This window comes from Mastigoproctus giganteus, chromosome 2 (genome assembly GCF_048544385.1).
Source record: "Mastigoproctus giganteus isolate SK-2022 chromosome 2, ASM4854438v1, whole genome shotgun sequence".
Taxonomy (NCBI): domain Eukaryota; kingdom Metazoa; phylum Arthropoda; class Arachnida; order Uropygi; family Thelyphonidae; genus Mastigoproctus; species Mastigoproctus giganteus.
This window is the reverse complement of record NC_143576.1, coordinates 126,362,523-126,380,673: the sequence shown is the minus strand read 5'-3', so window position 1 is coordinate 126,380,673 and position 18,151 is coordinate 126,362,523. Positions and strand designations below refer to the sequence as shown.

At 35.6% G+C, this 18,151-nt stretch overlaps 1 protein-coding gene across 1 annotated transcript in view; it reads left to right on the top strand.

Annotated features, from left to right (window-relative positions):
- Pkn (serine/threonine-protein kinase N) overlaps nt 1-18,151 on the top strand; it is a 718,384-nt gene that overhangs the window by 55,671 nt on the left and 644,562 nt on the right. Inside the window, exon 3 of the mRNA XM_090368665.1 lies at nt 14,232-14,344. Within this exon, the coding sequence (XP_090224791.1) occupies nt 14,232-14,344 (113 nt within the window). The remainder of the gene's footprint in view (nt 1-14,231; nt 14,345-18,151) is intronic.

Here is an 18,151-nt window from a genome sequence, read left to right as displayed (position 1 = left end):
GCTATTTTCTTGATTGGGTTCTGTTTTTTAAGATTTGCCCCAAATAAACATTTCTATTTTTTTTTTTTTTTCTAGTGCACTCCGTACGTGTATCCCAGAGTCAAGGTGGCTCCTAGGCAAAAGCCCATTTACACCTAGTTCATCTGTTTTGACGTAGAACCTCAACAAATCTAGCCTAAAAACGTGCGAGTTATTTTACCACCGCCAATATAAGACAGTTGTTGCCTGGTGCCCTTCTCTAGGCCCGGGTTTATGTTATGTATTTGTGCCGAATGCACAAGTCCCGCACCCACTGGATGTAGTGCAATACCAGTGGGTGTCAACAAATGAATTACTAGTGGAGAACTTCCACAAATTATCCTCACTTACACCCACTAATTATTATATTAAACAGATATATACAATACTTTTTTTTTTTTTAAATATGCTCAGTCTCTGAATTACTGAGAACCAAGAAAACAATATAGAACACATCTTTACAATAACAATTGACATAAATCTTGTCGATAACAATTGGCCAAAATCAACGCAACATTAATTAACATAAATCAACACAATAGCAATCCATATAAGTCAACACAATAACAATTAACTTAAATCTTCTGTTTACACTTATATCTTTTGTCTTTTGATCATTTGTGAAGTCAATTCCCAGAAGAAGCTGAAGTTCTTAGCTGAGTCCTCAATATGAAAACTGATCTTGAGAAGGTTTGCAGAGCAGTAAAGTTATTATGGTCTTCAACTAAGATATTTACATTGTTCTCCAATAAGTTTGGAACTGCAGACATTAAATCCGTTAAAAGTACAATGGACAGTTCAGAAGTACACGAATCCACGCCCCAAATAAACAGCTGCCCCGATTAACTGGTGGCCCAAATAACCGGAATCCAATGTATTTATTTGTTATCTCTTTTTGCTAATTACCATATTGATCAGCCAAGACTTCTCCCTCTGAACTTATCTGTGATCCCTTAAATATTCTATTCTTACTGAGATGGTCTTGTATTGTAGACTGTGATCTTGCCCATCACAGAAGTAAAACTTGCCTGTCATGTGGAAACTGACTACTGTGATGGGCAAACTTGCCAGTCGTGTGGCCAGGCACAAGGTACAGAAGCACATGTGCTTTGTGGATTGTCGTTCAAGCCCGCGTGACTGCTAAATACAGTTAATTATATGGGTAACCCTCGATTAACACAGCAGTTTAGTTAAAAGAACAAACTAATTCAAAACTGTTAATTGAGGTTAAGAACTTATCTGAATTATGGGGTTAAGTTCTGGCAAACAAATAAAGATGATTGTGATTATTTAGATAAAATATATTGCTTAGATAACATGTAATAAAAAATAACAAAAGCAGTTCTCTTTCATTACAAAAAATCTATCTTATAGTTCAATAACTTAATTGAAATTTGAAAATAATGAAAATTTGAAAACAGTGGTCAGTGTTAAGAAAATTCAGACCAATCATATTCAGTCTCAAGTTTAATTATTTTCAAGAATTGAGTTACTGGTGTTGCTTTTTCCTTTCATGTTGCAAGTTTTCATCACTAGAACACACAGTTTCTTTAGTTTTACATGTATTGGTTTTTAAAGAGTTCCGTAATAAGTGATTATTTACTTTTTTTTGATCTATTAAGATCTTTGCAATTCTCTTCAAAATTTTAGACTCCTCTCCACAGAATTATCATTATCCATAAAATACCATTGTAACTTATTAACCAATTCTAGACCTTTTATGGTTTTGAATGTAAAATTTGGGAGTGCTTCATCTGAACTACTTTCATGATTGCAATCTGTATTCATTGAATTAGAATTGTTATAGGTTGCTGTTTCCACCAGTTATTCTTTTAAACCGTGTTCTGTTAAAAGTTCACAAACATCCTGAACAGTTATGTCTTCAAATCTTTCTCCACCAATAGAATTGGCTAGATTCACAATGCGATGGAATTCATTCTCTACTGTTGGAATGAGATTTTTTGTTATGGCCACTTCTGGCTATGTAGGTTTCCATCAAACATTTAGTATAGAAGATTACACTTCTTTAACTGCCAAGGGAACGATTTTCACCCAATTTAATTTTGTGAAATTTCTCCAAACTTTGCTGACTCCAAGGTTCAAATCTGAATCCAACTTATCCAAAATTACATGGGAAGTTCCTCATTTGTAACAAGTCTTAATTGTTGATATTACACCTTGGTCTAATGGCTAGATTAGAGAAGTTGTGTTGGGCAGTAAATAAACTACCTGAACATTCAGATGCCTTAGGTCTTGTGGCCTCAGAGCATTATCCAAAAGCAATAGTTGAAATTAATACTTGAAATTAAAATTTTTCTTTTTCATGTAGATCTGAACTTCAGGTACAAGCAGTGAAGAAACTAATCTTTAAAAATAGTCGTTGTTACCCATGCTTTTTTATTTGCCTGCCATTGTACAGATAGCTTCCTGTTTTCATAATTTTTCATTGCTCAAGGATTCAAAGATCACTTAATGATTATTGGTTTTGTCACTAAATCTCCAGATGCATTACTACATAAGATCAAGGTTATTTGATCTTTAGCAACTTTAAATCCCCATGCTGTTTTCTCATTTTTTGAGAAGTTCTTTGTGGCATTTTTTTTTCCAGTATAGTCCACTTTCATCAGTGTTGAAAACTTAGTCTATAGTATTATAGTGTTGTTGTATAATCTTTGTCAGTGCTTCAGGAAATTTCTTTGCAGCTTTTACATTGGCTAATGCACTTTCTCCTTAAACTTTTATGTTGTGTAAATTGAAGCATTTCTTGAAATTTTCAAACTGTCCTTTACTGACAGAAAATTTATGAATGTGCAACTGTTGTTCAATAGAGGATTGGCTGGTTTCCTGAAGAAGTTTATAAATTTATATAGCCTTTTCTTTGATTAAATTGGCATCCAAGGGTGCCTGCTTCTGGATGTTGTCCTCTATCTGAATCATAAGGGATTTTTTTTTTTTTTTGTTTCCATAATTGAATCTCATGTGATATTTCTTTTTTGCACTGATAGAAGATCCTGCTGCAACACTATTTCTTATTTTTTCCTCTTTTTTTTATTGTCCAAACTGTTGCTTCATTTAAACCTAAAGCTTTGACAACTGCTGTCAATCCTTTGCCTTCTTTAAGCCGATCTAAAATATATATCTTTTCCTTTTGTTTTCCTAATATTTTTATTGTCTGAACTGTTGTGCCATTTAAACCCAAAGTTTGGCAACTGCTGTCAATCCCTTGCCTTCTTTAAGCTGATCTAAAATATGTATCTTTTATTCAAGAGAAATGCCTTTTCTTTTCAAAATATCCTCTTCTCATTTCACATGGTATTTTAGACTGAAATTAAGAAATATTATTTGATTATCACAAAAATTTATAATTAAATTGAATCTCATTCGAAAAGTAAAAGATGTGGTTACCTAATTGGTGTTACATATGTTGAAGTAACAATGACGATTACCATGTTTAAAGATAATCAATAATAAAAAATTACAGTATATGCATGAAAGTTGTTTATTGCACAGTATAACTAGGTGCACTATAGCCGCAGCAGCTTATGTGCCATTAAACACCTATCTTCTTCTTGTTCCAGTCACATAGTTCCCTGAGGAGCTGTTGTGGCCACTAGCAAATTCCTTCAACTGCATCGATCGTGTGTTTTACGAGTGGCATCGCAAAATGTCACCCCCAATAGTTCACTGATCCCATCCTTCCACCTAGTTGCAGGTCTTCCTTTAACAGCAGTTTTCGGAGTTGGTTTTGTTATGGTCTCTGTGGCATCAGATAATGTGGTGGTATGCCATTGCCTACCACATGGCCGATTTTGAAAGGGGCAGGCTTTAATCATCATGCATCCCACGAGATCCTCTTGAAGAGGAGAGGTGACTACAGTAGAGACCCGCTTAGTGCAGAAGGCTGATTACAACTGGTTTTCGCCTGGTTTCCAGAGGTTGTCTATGTATATAAATGGTTATATTGTTCATTAGTGTATTTGAAAACAAAATGCACAAGGCATAATCCTTATGGATTTTGGTAATTAACTATATAATATCGGTTAACTATGGTGTAGATACACCATAGTTAACCCATAAATTTGAACTACGTAAGTAGTAATGGCATTGTTTTAATTGAATCTCATATTGTGGTTTGCCTTCATAACGAGATAGCGGGTATTGCACTACTTCAAATAAATAACGCTTCTCTAGTAGAGAAGACTAGTGTTATTTATTTTCAGGGGATACCACTACCCAGACGATAGTTTCGAAGCTTTTTGGCTTCTTCATCAGTGAGTGAGTTGAATTACCAGGTACTCTGGTAATTCAACTCACTCACTATGATGGCATGTTGAATTATCAGGTACCCTGGTAATTCAACATGCCATCATAGTTGCGAAGTTATTTCCACAATATGAGAGATGCTAAATGGTGTATAAAATAATGTATTTGAAAACGAAATGCACAAGGCATAATCCTTTGGTAATTTGGTTTTGGTAATTAACTATATAATATCGGTGTAGATACACCATAGTTAACCCATAAATTTGAACTACGTAAGTAGTGTTAATGGCATCGTTTTAACTATGGTGTATCTACACCAATATGGTTATTTCTCATATTGGGTTGATGTAAAAAGTGGGGTTCCTCAAAGATCAGTATTAGGACCACTGTTGTTTTTGATTTTCATAAATGACTGATGAAGGGATAGAGAGCGTGATATCTAAATTTGCAGATGATGTAAAGATTGGTAGAGTAGTTAATGATCACTGCCAAGCAGAGCTTCTTCGGAGTGACCTAGATAGACTTCAGAGATGGTCATAAAAATGCCAGCTATGCTTTAATCCAATAAAGTGTAAGGTATTGTACTTGGGGAACAGTAACCGCAAAATTACTTGTGCACTTGGTTGAGATGAACTAAAGATGGTAGTGGAGGAAAGGGACTTGAGTGTTACGAAATGGTCAGACTGAAGTTCTCCGAGCATTGTAAACAGGTTTCAAGGAAGGCCCATGGTGTCCTATCGATGATTTATCGAACAATTGCTAGTCATAATCCCATTATATAAGGCTATTGTTAGACCACACTTGGAATACTGTGTTCAAGTATGGAGACTGCATCCAAAGGAAGACATTGTGCTTGTTGAAAGGGTCCAGCCGAGTTACCCATCCAAAGATGGGTAACTTGCCTGGTGAGATCAGCAAAAGGGCGTCCACATGAGGAAAGACTTCAAATATGTAGGTTGCAGAGTTTGGAAACTAGGCACCTTAGAGGAGACTTGATTGAGGTGTTTAAGGCTCTGAAAGGTATAAGCAAAATGAATGAGGACAAAATTTTCATGGTTATAAATGATTCTAGAACTAGGGGCCATAAATTCAAGTTACAGGGAGAGATGTTTAGACTGGATTGCAGGAAGTTTTATTTTAGCCAGTGAGTTATAAATTACTGGAATAGGTTACTTAAATGGGTGGTAGAGGCTTGAAAGTTTGGGGAAGTTCAAAGGTCAGCTGGATAATTACCTATGGGAGGAGGTTGTTGTTGTTATTCGATTTTTAGGAGCATTAGCAACTAAGGCCATATTGCTCCGGGGGATATGCGGTGATCATTCCCTGACCTTTCCGCATCCTCCGTATTTGGTGGTCAAGGGCTCGAACCCCGGTCTGATCAAGAAGCGTGTGCTACGCACTGCTGCCCCTGCCCACCTGGCTACAGAGGCACCACAGAAGAAGTAAACTCCATAGGTTGTCTATTTCCTTTTCTTTTATTAATTATTATTTAAAAAAAAATTATTATTATTATTATTGATAGAATAAAATAATTATTGAAATTATTATTTTATTCTTCTTATTATTATTTTTTATTTTTATTTTATTTTATTTTATTTTATTATTATTATTATTATTATTATTTATTTTATTTTTTATTTTATTTGGGTAGTGCAGCATAAGGGTTTCCCTGCTATAGGTTTCCCTGCACCATGTGGCTATTACTAATACTAAGTCAACTTAAATGTCTAGTTTCAGTAGGACAGTGCTGTGGCATATGCTGCAAAATTTTCCATGGGCACTTTAAAGGAAATGTCTCCAAATCACATTGTGTGTCATTTGGGTAACATAAATTGGCCAATGTGATTACCAGACTTATCTGTGTGCAATTTTTTATGTTTTTTTTTTAAAATCCAAAGTCTGTGTAAATACACTTGAGCAAATGAAAGAGTACCACCAGAAACATTGTGCAAAGCAATGGATAATATAAGAATATGAGTAGAAGATTATTCATGGTGATGGTGGCCATTTAAGGCACCCCAGTTTCAAGCATTGAGTAGTGTAGCATAAATGCTTTGTACAGTATTAAATCATAATAACTATAAACGTCGTTTTCAGTTTGCACTTTTAAAATGGGTAGTTGTTTTTGCCTGACTGTATAGCCCACCAAGCTGTATCATCCAATAAAATGGGCTAGTAATTTCATTTTGCAGCTAACCACACCTCTGTACATCCTCAGAGATCTTAATGTTTACCACACTTAATGGGATAATAATCACATAGATCAAAGAGGAAATCAAATTATACAATTCTTAAATGATAACCATGTCCTAAATGATGTCACCTATTGTAATCACCTTCCTTTCGGAACTAACAGTGCAATAATCACCTTCCTTTCGGAACTAACAGTGCAATAATCACCTTCCTTTCGGAACTAACAGTGCAATAATCATCTTCCTTTCGGAACTAACAGTGCAATAGACTTGATTGTTCAGCAGCACTGTATCCTACTCTAAAGTGGAAAATTACCAATGATCCACTATACAGTGACCATATTCTGTAATTGATTTACTCAATAAATCCTTGCCCTAGAATTCCACGTTGGCTCACAGAGAAAATAGATTGGCAAACATGTAAAAAAACTGGCTACACTTAATCCACAAGTAATCCAACAGTCTTTAAATGCAGTGGTTGAGTATTACATAAAAGATATTGTGCAGCAGAGAATCCATACCAAAACTCTCCTCAAAATTACCAGTGCACTCAAAAATCTGGTGGAACGCCATGCATTTATAACTGAAGTCTTGTCTAGATGATCCTGCAGTGCTTCTTTAACCAGTGCCTCCATTAATTTTCCTGGAACAGAAGTTAAGCTCACAGGTCTATAATTACTTGTCAGCCTTTGATCCTCCTTTGTGAATTGGGGTCATATTTGCACATCTCCAGTCTATGGGTACCTCCTCTGAGTCCAAAGAAGCTCCACATCCTCTTCGCCAACCTCCAGACCCATTGATTTATCAAGAGTAACAATATCATTTATCAAAGCACCATCATCTTCAAATCTATCAACGTTACGGATAATTAAAGGCCAAATGTTTTTCAAGGCTGAATTTAAGCACCTGGTGGAAAAATCATTCCAACAACTTACAATTAGCCTCACACAGTCCAGCATATTGAACTTCGAGCTCCAAAAATCTTTGAGGGTGATAGCATTTTCACCAGAGGTGGCTATAAAGCAGCCTGCAAACGTTTTTGTTGTGTAAATTTTCTTGAAGTTTGCAATCACTTGCTGGTCCATTGGTTGAAGAAGTGAAATGGTGTTGGGGGATAAAAATTTGACTTGAACAAAGTCAAATTGTGCCTCAAAAGATTGAACAAGGCTGGGATCATGGCCTGGCACATTATCCAACAGGAGCAGTGCCTTCACTGGAAGCTTATTTTTCTCAAGATTTGAACTGTCCTTCAGTTTCTTCACTGAAGGACAGAAAACTTCAAGCTCCCATTCATTGAAGACATATCTTCTAACACAGTCCTTCTTGTTACTGCGCAAAAACACTCTCCGCATGTCTTTGTCGACCTTTTGTTGTTTAAATACTCTGGGGGTGTTAGTGATACACAAGCAAAGGCTTCAGCTTTAAAACTCATGGCATTGGCACCCAACAGGAGAGTGAGCCTATTTGTCTTTCATAGGCTTATGCCCAGGTAAACTATCCTCACTCTTAGTGGTGTATATTCTTTTGGGCATTCGCTTCCAGAAGAAGCCGATTTTGTCAGTGTTAAAAACCTGCTGGGGAAGATAACCCTCCTGATCAACAGACCCTTGAAATTCAATTTTAAATATCTCAGCTGATTTTTTTATCAGCACTGGATGCCTCCCCATGCCTTTCAACACTTTTGATTTGATATTCGCCCTTTTTTTTGAAACGCTCGAGCCAGCCTCTGCTGTCTTTTAAGTCTTCAAAGTGCATAGCACTGCCGCTGGTTGATGGAGCTTTAAGTTTCAGATCGTCATAGATCTGAAACAATCGTACGAGTGATGTTCTGTGCACCATGCGTTGAACAATAACGTTGTTGAATAATAAAAAAAGACACTAATTTGTTGAGAACAATCGTACGAGTGATGTTCCGTGCGTCACGTGTCTGAAAATTTTCATCCATGTATTGTTCTAGCTATATCGGAAAGCCATCGGTACCTGCAAATATTATTGGTCCTTAAAATAAACAATTGTATTGGTTCCTGAGAACATCGGATGTAGATGTCATAGTAAGTCGAGGCCCCACTGTACTACATTTTGTTTTGCCACTCTTGATTTTTTCAATAATTTTTAACTTTTCTTTAACTGTATAATTATTTCTTTTGGTGGCCATTGGTCTTACTGGTTTACTAATACTGTATTTACCGTGTATTTATTCCATAGCATTTACAATGTTTTGAGAAAACTAAATCAAAACCAATCTTGTCCGGACTATCATAATTTCTCTATAAATGACTTGTCAGTTGGTGTATATTTTTGTCTGGGTTAGCTCTTATCAGTTTTTGCTAATCTAAATGTAACTTCTAGTTGAAGAAAGGATTCGGTGTATTTCACTGTTAATTTGCTGCTGTTTACAAAAATTTGCTTTGTATCTGAATGTAATGTAAATCTTGATGAATGGTATCTATATTTCTTTCCAGAGGTAGCTGTTTGTAATTTGTGTTCCACTAGTATACTCTTATTGCATCTCTAGCTGAGTGGAGAAACTGGGTATCTACAATAATTAGTCTCCTGTTTACAAAAATTACTCTGCAGCTGAATACATTGAAGCGAATATAGTAGCTAATTTCCCTTCTTAGAAATATGGTAGTAGGATGTACAATAGATAAGCGTATATACAGTATTCACCTTTTCCAGTTTTCAATATGAAATTGCTATTTCTTCGAACATGCTTTTTTTCATAATTCCTTTTGGGGGACTGATCATACCTGTAGTATATCTGAAACTGTGGTATGAAGAGGTGTAGAATATGAAAATTGCACTACAGTATAATTTTTTTTCAGGTTCTTTTTAATGAGATAAACACTTCCTTGAATACCTTAACTGAACTTGGGAAAAGCATATTCTTTTGTTGGATCTTGTGATATATGACAACTCCAGGAAATGAATTAGCTGACATTGCTGTGAAATGAGCTGTCTCACCACCTGATGTTGAATGAAAAGTTTACACCAGGACCATAGACCAATAATCTGGGAAATGTCAAACCAGCCTCCGAACAATTGCCTTCAATCTTGACAAAATGGTAAACAGGAAGTAATATTAATTCAGCTGCAAATGGACCATATAAAATTACTCATACTTAACTTAAGAGTGTAGGATCCCCCTTAGTGTCATTATTGTAACACATTACTTACAGTCAGACCTATCCTTGTTGAATGCACAAAACATGCAAGACAGTGGAAATCTCTTCACTCCAGTAATGAATGAAGTCCCACTCACACTTACCTTGCTTTCATTTGGATAATGAAACAAATGTTTCAAATATTTTTTGCTTTTCTAAAAGTTCTCCTTTTTCTAGGAAACAACTCCTGTTTCTGATAATAGGCTTCCAATTTTCTCTCTCAGTCCAGAAAAAAAAATTAACCTACTGCTTACCATATGTATGGCACACTATGGCCATAGATGCCAATACACCAAAAAAATCTGCAAATCAACAAACAAACAAGCCTATTGTTGTTTGCATGTTGGCAGCAGAAACACCCTGTCTTCTGTTGCTCAGCCGTCCCCCTTACCCGCAGCAATAATTTGACCTTAATGCCACACTTCACAAGTTTGTATGGCATTATTTCATGTGGAACAGCATTCAAAAGTTTGCTAAAATCTAAGTATATTGTTTTTTTTTTTTTGCGTCTGGTTCCTTTGTTAGTGAATTGTAATAATTCCAAATAAGATTGGTCAGGCAAGATCTCCCCTTAATAAATCCATGCTGTGATTATTGCAACTTCACTTCTGTCAAGATGATCCTGCATTACTTCTTTTGCCACTGACTCCATTATTTTACCTAGAATAGAAGTCAAGCTTACAGAAAGATATTTACATATTTCCAATCTATAGGGATCCGCATAAATACTGGCACACTATGGCCATAGTTGTCGATGCACCTAATAAATCTAAACCAACCAACCCCATAAATGCAGGGTTGCTCTCTTGATTATGGCCATAGGATTGCTTATCTCTTTTACTGTTTCCTTAAATATAACTGGATAAATTTTGTCAGTCCCAGGATTATTTACTTTTAGCTTTAACAATTTCTCTTTTGCTTTCTTCTGAGCTATTCCAATATCATTTAGCTTCCAGTTATAACTTGGTATAACTTATAGTATCCTTGGCCCTAAAAACTTCATGTGTGAATATAGATGATATATATTTATTCAGCAGTTTGTACAGAATCATCAGTAGTTCTACCATTTATGTCTAGTAGATCAATGTGGTTCATCACTTTCTTTCTAGCGTTAATATAAAATAAAGAATTCTGTACTATGTTTATGTGCATTCTTATTCAGTGACATCTTGTAACCTGCCTTAGCTTGCCTAACCCCTTAGTGATTTGATAGCAGACTGGTTTATACTCACTGTAGGTTTCTGTGCTCCAGATAATTTATATATTCATTCCATACATCTTTAGGCTTATTTGCACATATATATGTCTAAGCATCTTTTATCTTCACCATGTTTATCTCTCTTGCATGTCCATCCATCTGCATGTAACAGTTTGACTGGATGGATTTTTATAAAATTTTATATTTAGTTCTTTTAAAAAGATTTCTCAAGTCATCCCAAATTTCATTTAAATCAGAATAACATCCCAAATTTCATTTAAATCAGAATAACATCCCAAATTTCATTTAAATCAGCAATTTTCTTTTTTTTTTTGTATGAAAAAAAGAAGTAATTGCTGGATTTCTGTGTATTGAAAAAAGACATTTATAGATTAAACATGGTTTTAATGTAGTAATGTTATTTTTAGACAGGCCATGCAGACCTTTGTTTATATTCATATGTAAAACTCAAGATCACTTGTGAAGAGATTATTATTAGTAGTAGTGGAATCTGATGCAAGGAAGCAAGCTTATAAAGCATGAGACAAAGAAAAAAAAAGCCTCCAACATCACTTGTCTCCACCTGCTGCAGTAATTTGTCTAGTTCTTTCTTGAATTTATGCAACCTGCTCACTTCCACAACAACAGATGGATGTTTGTTTCGACAACCAACTACCTGCTGGCCAAAGGTAACCCTCCACACATCTTTCCGCAACCATCATTTCCCAATTTGAATTTATGCTCCCTCATGTGTGTAGTCTGAGCAAGAGGAAGAGTGCCATCAGTATGGAGCTTGCTCAATCTGTTCAAAGCCTTAAACATCTCAATCAGATCACCCATTCAGTATTCCTGAAGGAGTTCTGCTTGACACTGGATAGGCTTCAGGGAATTTCACAAAGTGGCAGCTATGATGTAATACTGCAAAATGCAAGTTTCTACACTGAGGAAATAATCTCAAAATAATTATACATTAGGAGGAGTTGAGTTAAAGACAGTGAAGGGACACACACACACACACACACACACACACACACACACACACACACACACACACACACACAGAGAGAGAGAGAGAGAGAGAGAGAGAGAGAGAGAGAGAGAGAGAGAGAGAGAGAGAGAGAGATGAATGTGTCCAGGTATAAAGATCGCGGCTAAAAGAATGAAAAAAAAAAAACCCACATCAAGCTCCTTTTTAGAAGGGAAAAATTGGCATAACTGCACCACTCATAGAGGAAATCCTGGTTACCAATCTCTGTAGCCTGAATATGCTAGTTACAGAGATTTGTAACCAGGCATCTTACAGGAAAATAATAATGAAGGCAATTCTCACAGTTGCTAGAGAGAGCTAGGGGATGTAAATTAAAATTATGGAGAAAACTGTATAGACTGGATTATATTGAAACTGGCAGTTTGAAAATTCCAAAGTCAGTTGTATCAGTGCCCGAACTATGAGCATACATAAGAAGGGTTTTATTTATTTTTATTGTATTTTACTGGTGCAGCAAAAGCCTTTCCTCTACCCTCGGAAAGAATATTTGTACCCGTCACATTTTGTACACAAAGCAGTTGCTATTAAATATCATTATTGTTAATGTAGCTGTTCACAGGCACAAAGTACCATCCAAAGAACATTCTGAATAAGAAATAAATAGCACTTTCTTCACCTATACAATGAAAATTATCCCCCCCCTCCGAAATCGTGTGTATCACCCAAGATTTTTGTGGAGAATACAGCCTGTGGTGTGCAGAGCACATAAAAACTCTGTTGATGGCTTTAATTACATTAATAAATGAAGCATAACACATGAATATTTAGGGGGAGGAAACCAAAGATGTTGTTGTTGTTATTTGGTTTTTAGGAGCATTAGCAACTAAGGCCAAATTGCTTTGGAGATATGCGGTGGTCATTCCCTGACCTTTCTACATCCTCCGTATTTTGGTGGTCATGGGCTTAAACCCCGGTCTAATCAAGAGGCATGTGCTATGCACTGGCTGCTCCTGTCCACCTGGCTATGGAGGTGCCACCAAGAATGTGCATGCATACATACACACAAACTTTATCATGTGGATAAAGTGGCGGTTGAGTGGGAGAAGACAGAGTGTTTATCAGTGGACACTGCTTTTCATGGATTAATGTTATTAGTGGAGTTCCACAGGGTTCGGTGTTGGGCCCATTGTTGTTTTCTGTATTTATTAATGATATTGAAGGTGTATCACACTGAACTTAGTTTGCAGATGAACAAAGGTTGACAAGATGGTTAATGACAGTAATAAAGGTATGTTGCTGCAAAAAGAACTAGAAAAATTAAGCAGATGGGCCGAGAAATGCAATTAAAGTTTTACCATGACAATTGCAAGGTACTACATATTGGTAGCAATAATCCTAGAGTAATGTATTCACTCTCTGGTACTACACTCAGGCTGGTGAAAAATGAAAAGGATTCAGGGAGTAATTGTGAAGTCAGTATGAAGTTCTCTGAGCAGTGCATATAGGTTGCCTGGACAGCTCATAGGGTTTATTCAATGATATACAACAACTTTGTTAGCAGGGATAAGGAGATGATTATCCTATTGTATAAGGCAGTGTGTTGGCCACATTGTGAGTACTGTCTACAGTTCTGGAGGCCTCATTTCAAGAAGGGTGTAGAGCTGCTGTAACACAGAAGGGGAAACAAGATTGGTTGGGGGGGGAACAAAGGGGTACCCTTTCCATGAAAGGCTTCAGTTCTGCAAATTGCAGTGTCTAGAGACTAGGCACCTGTGAGGTGAATGGGTTGAGCAAACTCAGTGCAGTGGGATTTTTTTTTTTTTTTGGCTAATGCTGCATAAACTTGCTTTCTTGCATCATTTGCCACTAATATAACCACAATGACAAGTAAACTCCTGCAAAATTGTAAAAGATACATGAAAACTAGAAATCTTCCAGAAAATCTGGGAAAGTTGACAGTTATGATATAAAAAAAAATACTGCAGAAAATATTTTGACTGGTGCAGACAAGTATCATTTGTGGTGTTCATGTAATAAAAATATCTCATTTCTTTCAGTTTAAATTTGCATCATGTCTGTGAATTGCAGCTGTGAAATGCATGATGAATCAAAATTTGATATGATTGCTTAATTTATATGTTGCTCACTAAGTTCAACAGAGCCACTACCTACCTAAAAATGAATTTAATGCCTTATAAAAAATTATTTTAATGTAGTTCACATAGTGAAAATTTCTATTAGTTTAAACTTACTATTATTTTTTTTGTTGTTGTGGCTGTGGTGGGCTTAATGTAGAATGTTTTGTGTGTGTGTGTGAGAGAGAGAGAGAGAGAGAGAGAGAGAGACTCTTGGGTAATAAATAGGTATTAAATAATAACATTTAAATTTTTATTTTATAAATTTTGAAGAAAGCAAAGTCACTTCTCCAGAGAAGGATGATGGTGAGAGTTGTGAACCACCAATGTCAGCAGTAGGACAGAGGTTACAGTCTTTGGAAAAGCAACTAAACATTGAACTGAAGGTGGGGGGTTTCATGATTTTTTGGATTTTTCTTATGCTAAAATTATATAATTATATTCTAAATAGATGTGTAAATGGATATACGATATGGTGATTTTGAAATATTATTCATTCACCAATATTTTCTTTTATATTGATTCATTGATATATTTTATAGCTCCCTAAGATTATATATACAGTAAACCCCCGCTATTCGCGGTATCTGTATTCGCGGTTTCGCGTATTCGCGATCGCCGATTTACTATAAAATGAAACCTAAAAAATGTGAATTTTAAAGCGCCGTGAATATTTTCCGCCATAAAAAAAACATGGGCGTGGCTAAAATTATCTTTCCCGGTCAAAACAGCGCTCAGTGGGTGAGGGGAGAGGGGTGACAAAATCGCGAGCGTGAATGTTTCTCGCTAATCCTTGTTCAATGTGTTATGCGCTTGTTATGGAAGGTTTCGTCGTTTGCTTTTAATTTATATGCTTATAAATTGAATAAATTTATCAATTTATAAATTGATATGCTTACAAAAATGATAAATCTACCGTTTTGCAGTGTAAAACAGACTTTTTCGAGTGTGTTAACGGAAGAAAGTGACTTTATTGTGGACAAGTTCTTTCTAACCCGTACAAAAATATGGCTACGAATAACAAGAGAAATGTGAAAATATCAAATAAGGTGATGACATTAGCGAATAAAATTGAGTTATTAGATAAAATTTCTAATGGTGAAAGTGTCTCCTCAGTGGCAAAACATTATAAAATCAATGAGTCAACGGTACGATCAATCAAGAAATCGGAAGAAAAAATCCGCCGTAGTGTCCGTGAAAACGCGCTAATTGCTTCAAAAATTTGCTTTGTAACTCGTGATGTTAAAGTAGAGAAAATGGAAAATGCTTTAAATCTGTGGATAGAAGACCGAACTCAAAATAAAATTCCGTTAAATTCGCTCATCATTCGTGAAAACGCAAAACTCCTTATCAACGCTTTAGCGAAACTGGTTATAGCACTGGCGGGATAGGTTTTTTAGCTAGCAAAGACGCTGGTTTGAAAGATTTGTTTGAAATTTCTAATAAATATTACATTTAATATTAAATTGTTTCTTATTTTCATTTCGATGCCATATGCTTGCATTTCACTATGTACTGTCTATGTATATAGTCATATTATGAAGGTACATATAATACATAGACAAAATTTTAGACTAGTTTTTCTTATATATTTCATACTTTGGAACGGAACCCCTTTATTACTATGGGAGCCATAACTCAGTATTCGCGTTTTCGGTATTCGCGGCATTTCTCAGGAACGTAACCCCCGCGAATAGCGGGGGTTTACTGTACTTTTATAATGTATTTGGAATTGATTTTTTACTGTGTCAGTTATTTTCATTTTTGTGCAGGTATGACAATTCATGTAGGAATATTCATACCTGCATGAAATAATGAGCAGGCAGTTAGTTAACTAAACCATCGTAATAGTGATTAGCACCTCTTTAGCCCCTAGAACAGCTTCAGGTCATTGAGGTAGAGACACTAGAAGGTGTTAAGTGTTCCACAGGGTTTCTAGTCCAAGCAGACTCAGTCACATTACACAGTTGCCTCAGATTGGGTGTTGGTGAAGCCCTACCACTAACAGTTCATTCCACCTCGTCCTACAGGTGTTCATTTGGATTGCTATGTTATGACTGAGCAGACCTGTGAAATATGGTAAAATCACATCTAGTGATTCCCCTTTGTTTTCTTTTGTTTTGTCCTTTGAATTTACCACATACCATATAATGGATTCAACTGAACGTTACCTATCAACAGTAGATGGTCATTCTCTCCTTCTGCAATGAAACTTTAGTAAACATCAAACGTAAAATGAATGATAGCAAAACTCATTGAACAGGTCTGTATTTATATTAACAAAGCCTCAGGTTTGTTTGCATTTCAAAGTACCTAAAAAAAAAAATTAAAACAAAATTTGGAATAACAAAAATTTAGGTTCTATAATATTGCAGGTTTAGAAACCTTGGTTCTATGTTAAATACTCACTTAAGGTTCAGGAATGAAATATTAATAACAGGAATTCAATAACAAATGAGTTAGTTAAATTCTGATAACATTATAAATTCTGTAGCTTAAATTTTGTATGTCACAAAAATTTATCTTTGTGACTATAGTAGCCATCTTTGTGACTGTGGTGGATTTTTAAACTTATGCCAGTAGAACTAATTAACTCATAACCTTAACACATTTCCTTTTGTATCACCAGTGTCATAAACCAGAAAGTTTTATTTCTGGTTAAATATTCCATTTTTTTCTTTAATATGAAGTTGACAACCCCCTTTTTTATCATGCAATTGCATTATTTATTTTAAATAGATTTTTAAAGGTGTCTTTAACAGGCTACCAGTGATTATAAAGAAAATTTTTGCTTGGGCTACTTGCTTTTGTCCTTTTTCAGAATAAAATTCAAATTATTCTCTCTTGCCTCTGTCTGTCAGCCTATGGTGTAAAAATCAAAATCAGCTTGAGGTGATTAAAAAAAACTTTATTAAGCAAAACTTGTAGGTATCCATCATTTTTTGAACATTATTTTCATCCTGGAGGTAAGAAATGCAATTTTCCATTTAATTTTTAAAGCCATGTTTCAGTGTTAGATTATAATATTCTTCTTTTTTTTTTTTTGTTGCTTTGCAAACTTGATTGTTCAGTGCAGAAAGAAATTATTCCTTCAGTTAACTCTAGCTTTTAACATTTGACACACACACACACACACACACACACACACGCACACACACGCACTTTCTCTCCAATTTACTCCTTTTTTTTAAATTCCAGTTCTAATGACAATGCAGTGGTAAAATTATCGTCTCCTTTATTTCCTGAGCAAGAGTATAAATATGATTGCTTCACTGATGATAAATGCTATTAAGTATGTAGGAATACATTTCTCGTCCAGCAAGGAGCAGTGGAATAGAATGTCATTTATTAATAACTGAAAAACTTGTTAAGAGAACTTACCATATTTCCTCATGTATAAGATGCACCTTAATTTTGGGGCCCGAAATTTGAAAAAAAAAAAAAAAAAATGTATTACATAAAGTTATTGAACTCAAGTTTTATTCATCATAAAATTCATACAACTCATCACTGTCAAAACTCCCATCCATTAGCTTGTCCTCATCTGTGTCTGATGACGAATCACTGTCTTCATATATTGCCTCGTCCTCAGTTCCATCTATGGCATTTGAAATGCCACACTTCTTAAATGACTTGACAACAATCTGAATCTTGATATTATCCCAGGATCTTTTCACCCAGGTACAAACTTCTCCTATAGTTGGTTTCTTCACTCTTCCTGATGGTGTCAAATTTTCCCCAGAAGACTTCATCCATTGGTTCCATTTGTCTCTCATGGCAGCTTTGAAGGGTTTGTTAATGCTGACATCAAGTGGTTGGAGCTGAGATGTCAAGCCTCCAGGTATGACGGCAAGTTTTGTTTTTTGCTCTGCAGCAATCTTTGTATTTTTTGTTATGTGTGCCCTGAACTGATGATTGGCATTGTTCAATTTGCTGAAGTCCCCCTTCAATTTGATGTCTTGGGATATCAAATTGAAGGGGGACTTCGTACATATTTGCAATCTGTCCCAACTCAAACTGATGTGTCTTCCGACATTGAATGACAAAACGATGAAATTCAAAGACTGCCCAGACTGCCCACCAGATTTTCCCAAAAGATGCCTGAAAGCTCATAGCTTTCAGGCATCTTTTGGGCAAATCTGGTGCATGTACGCATGCTTAGTCCATTCCGTTTCATGAACCTGAAGCACCAA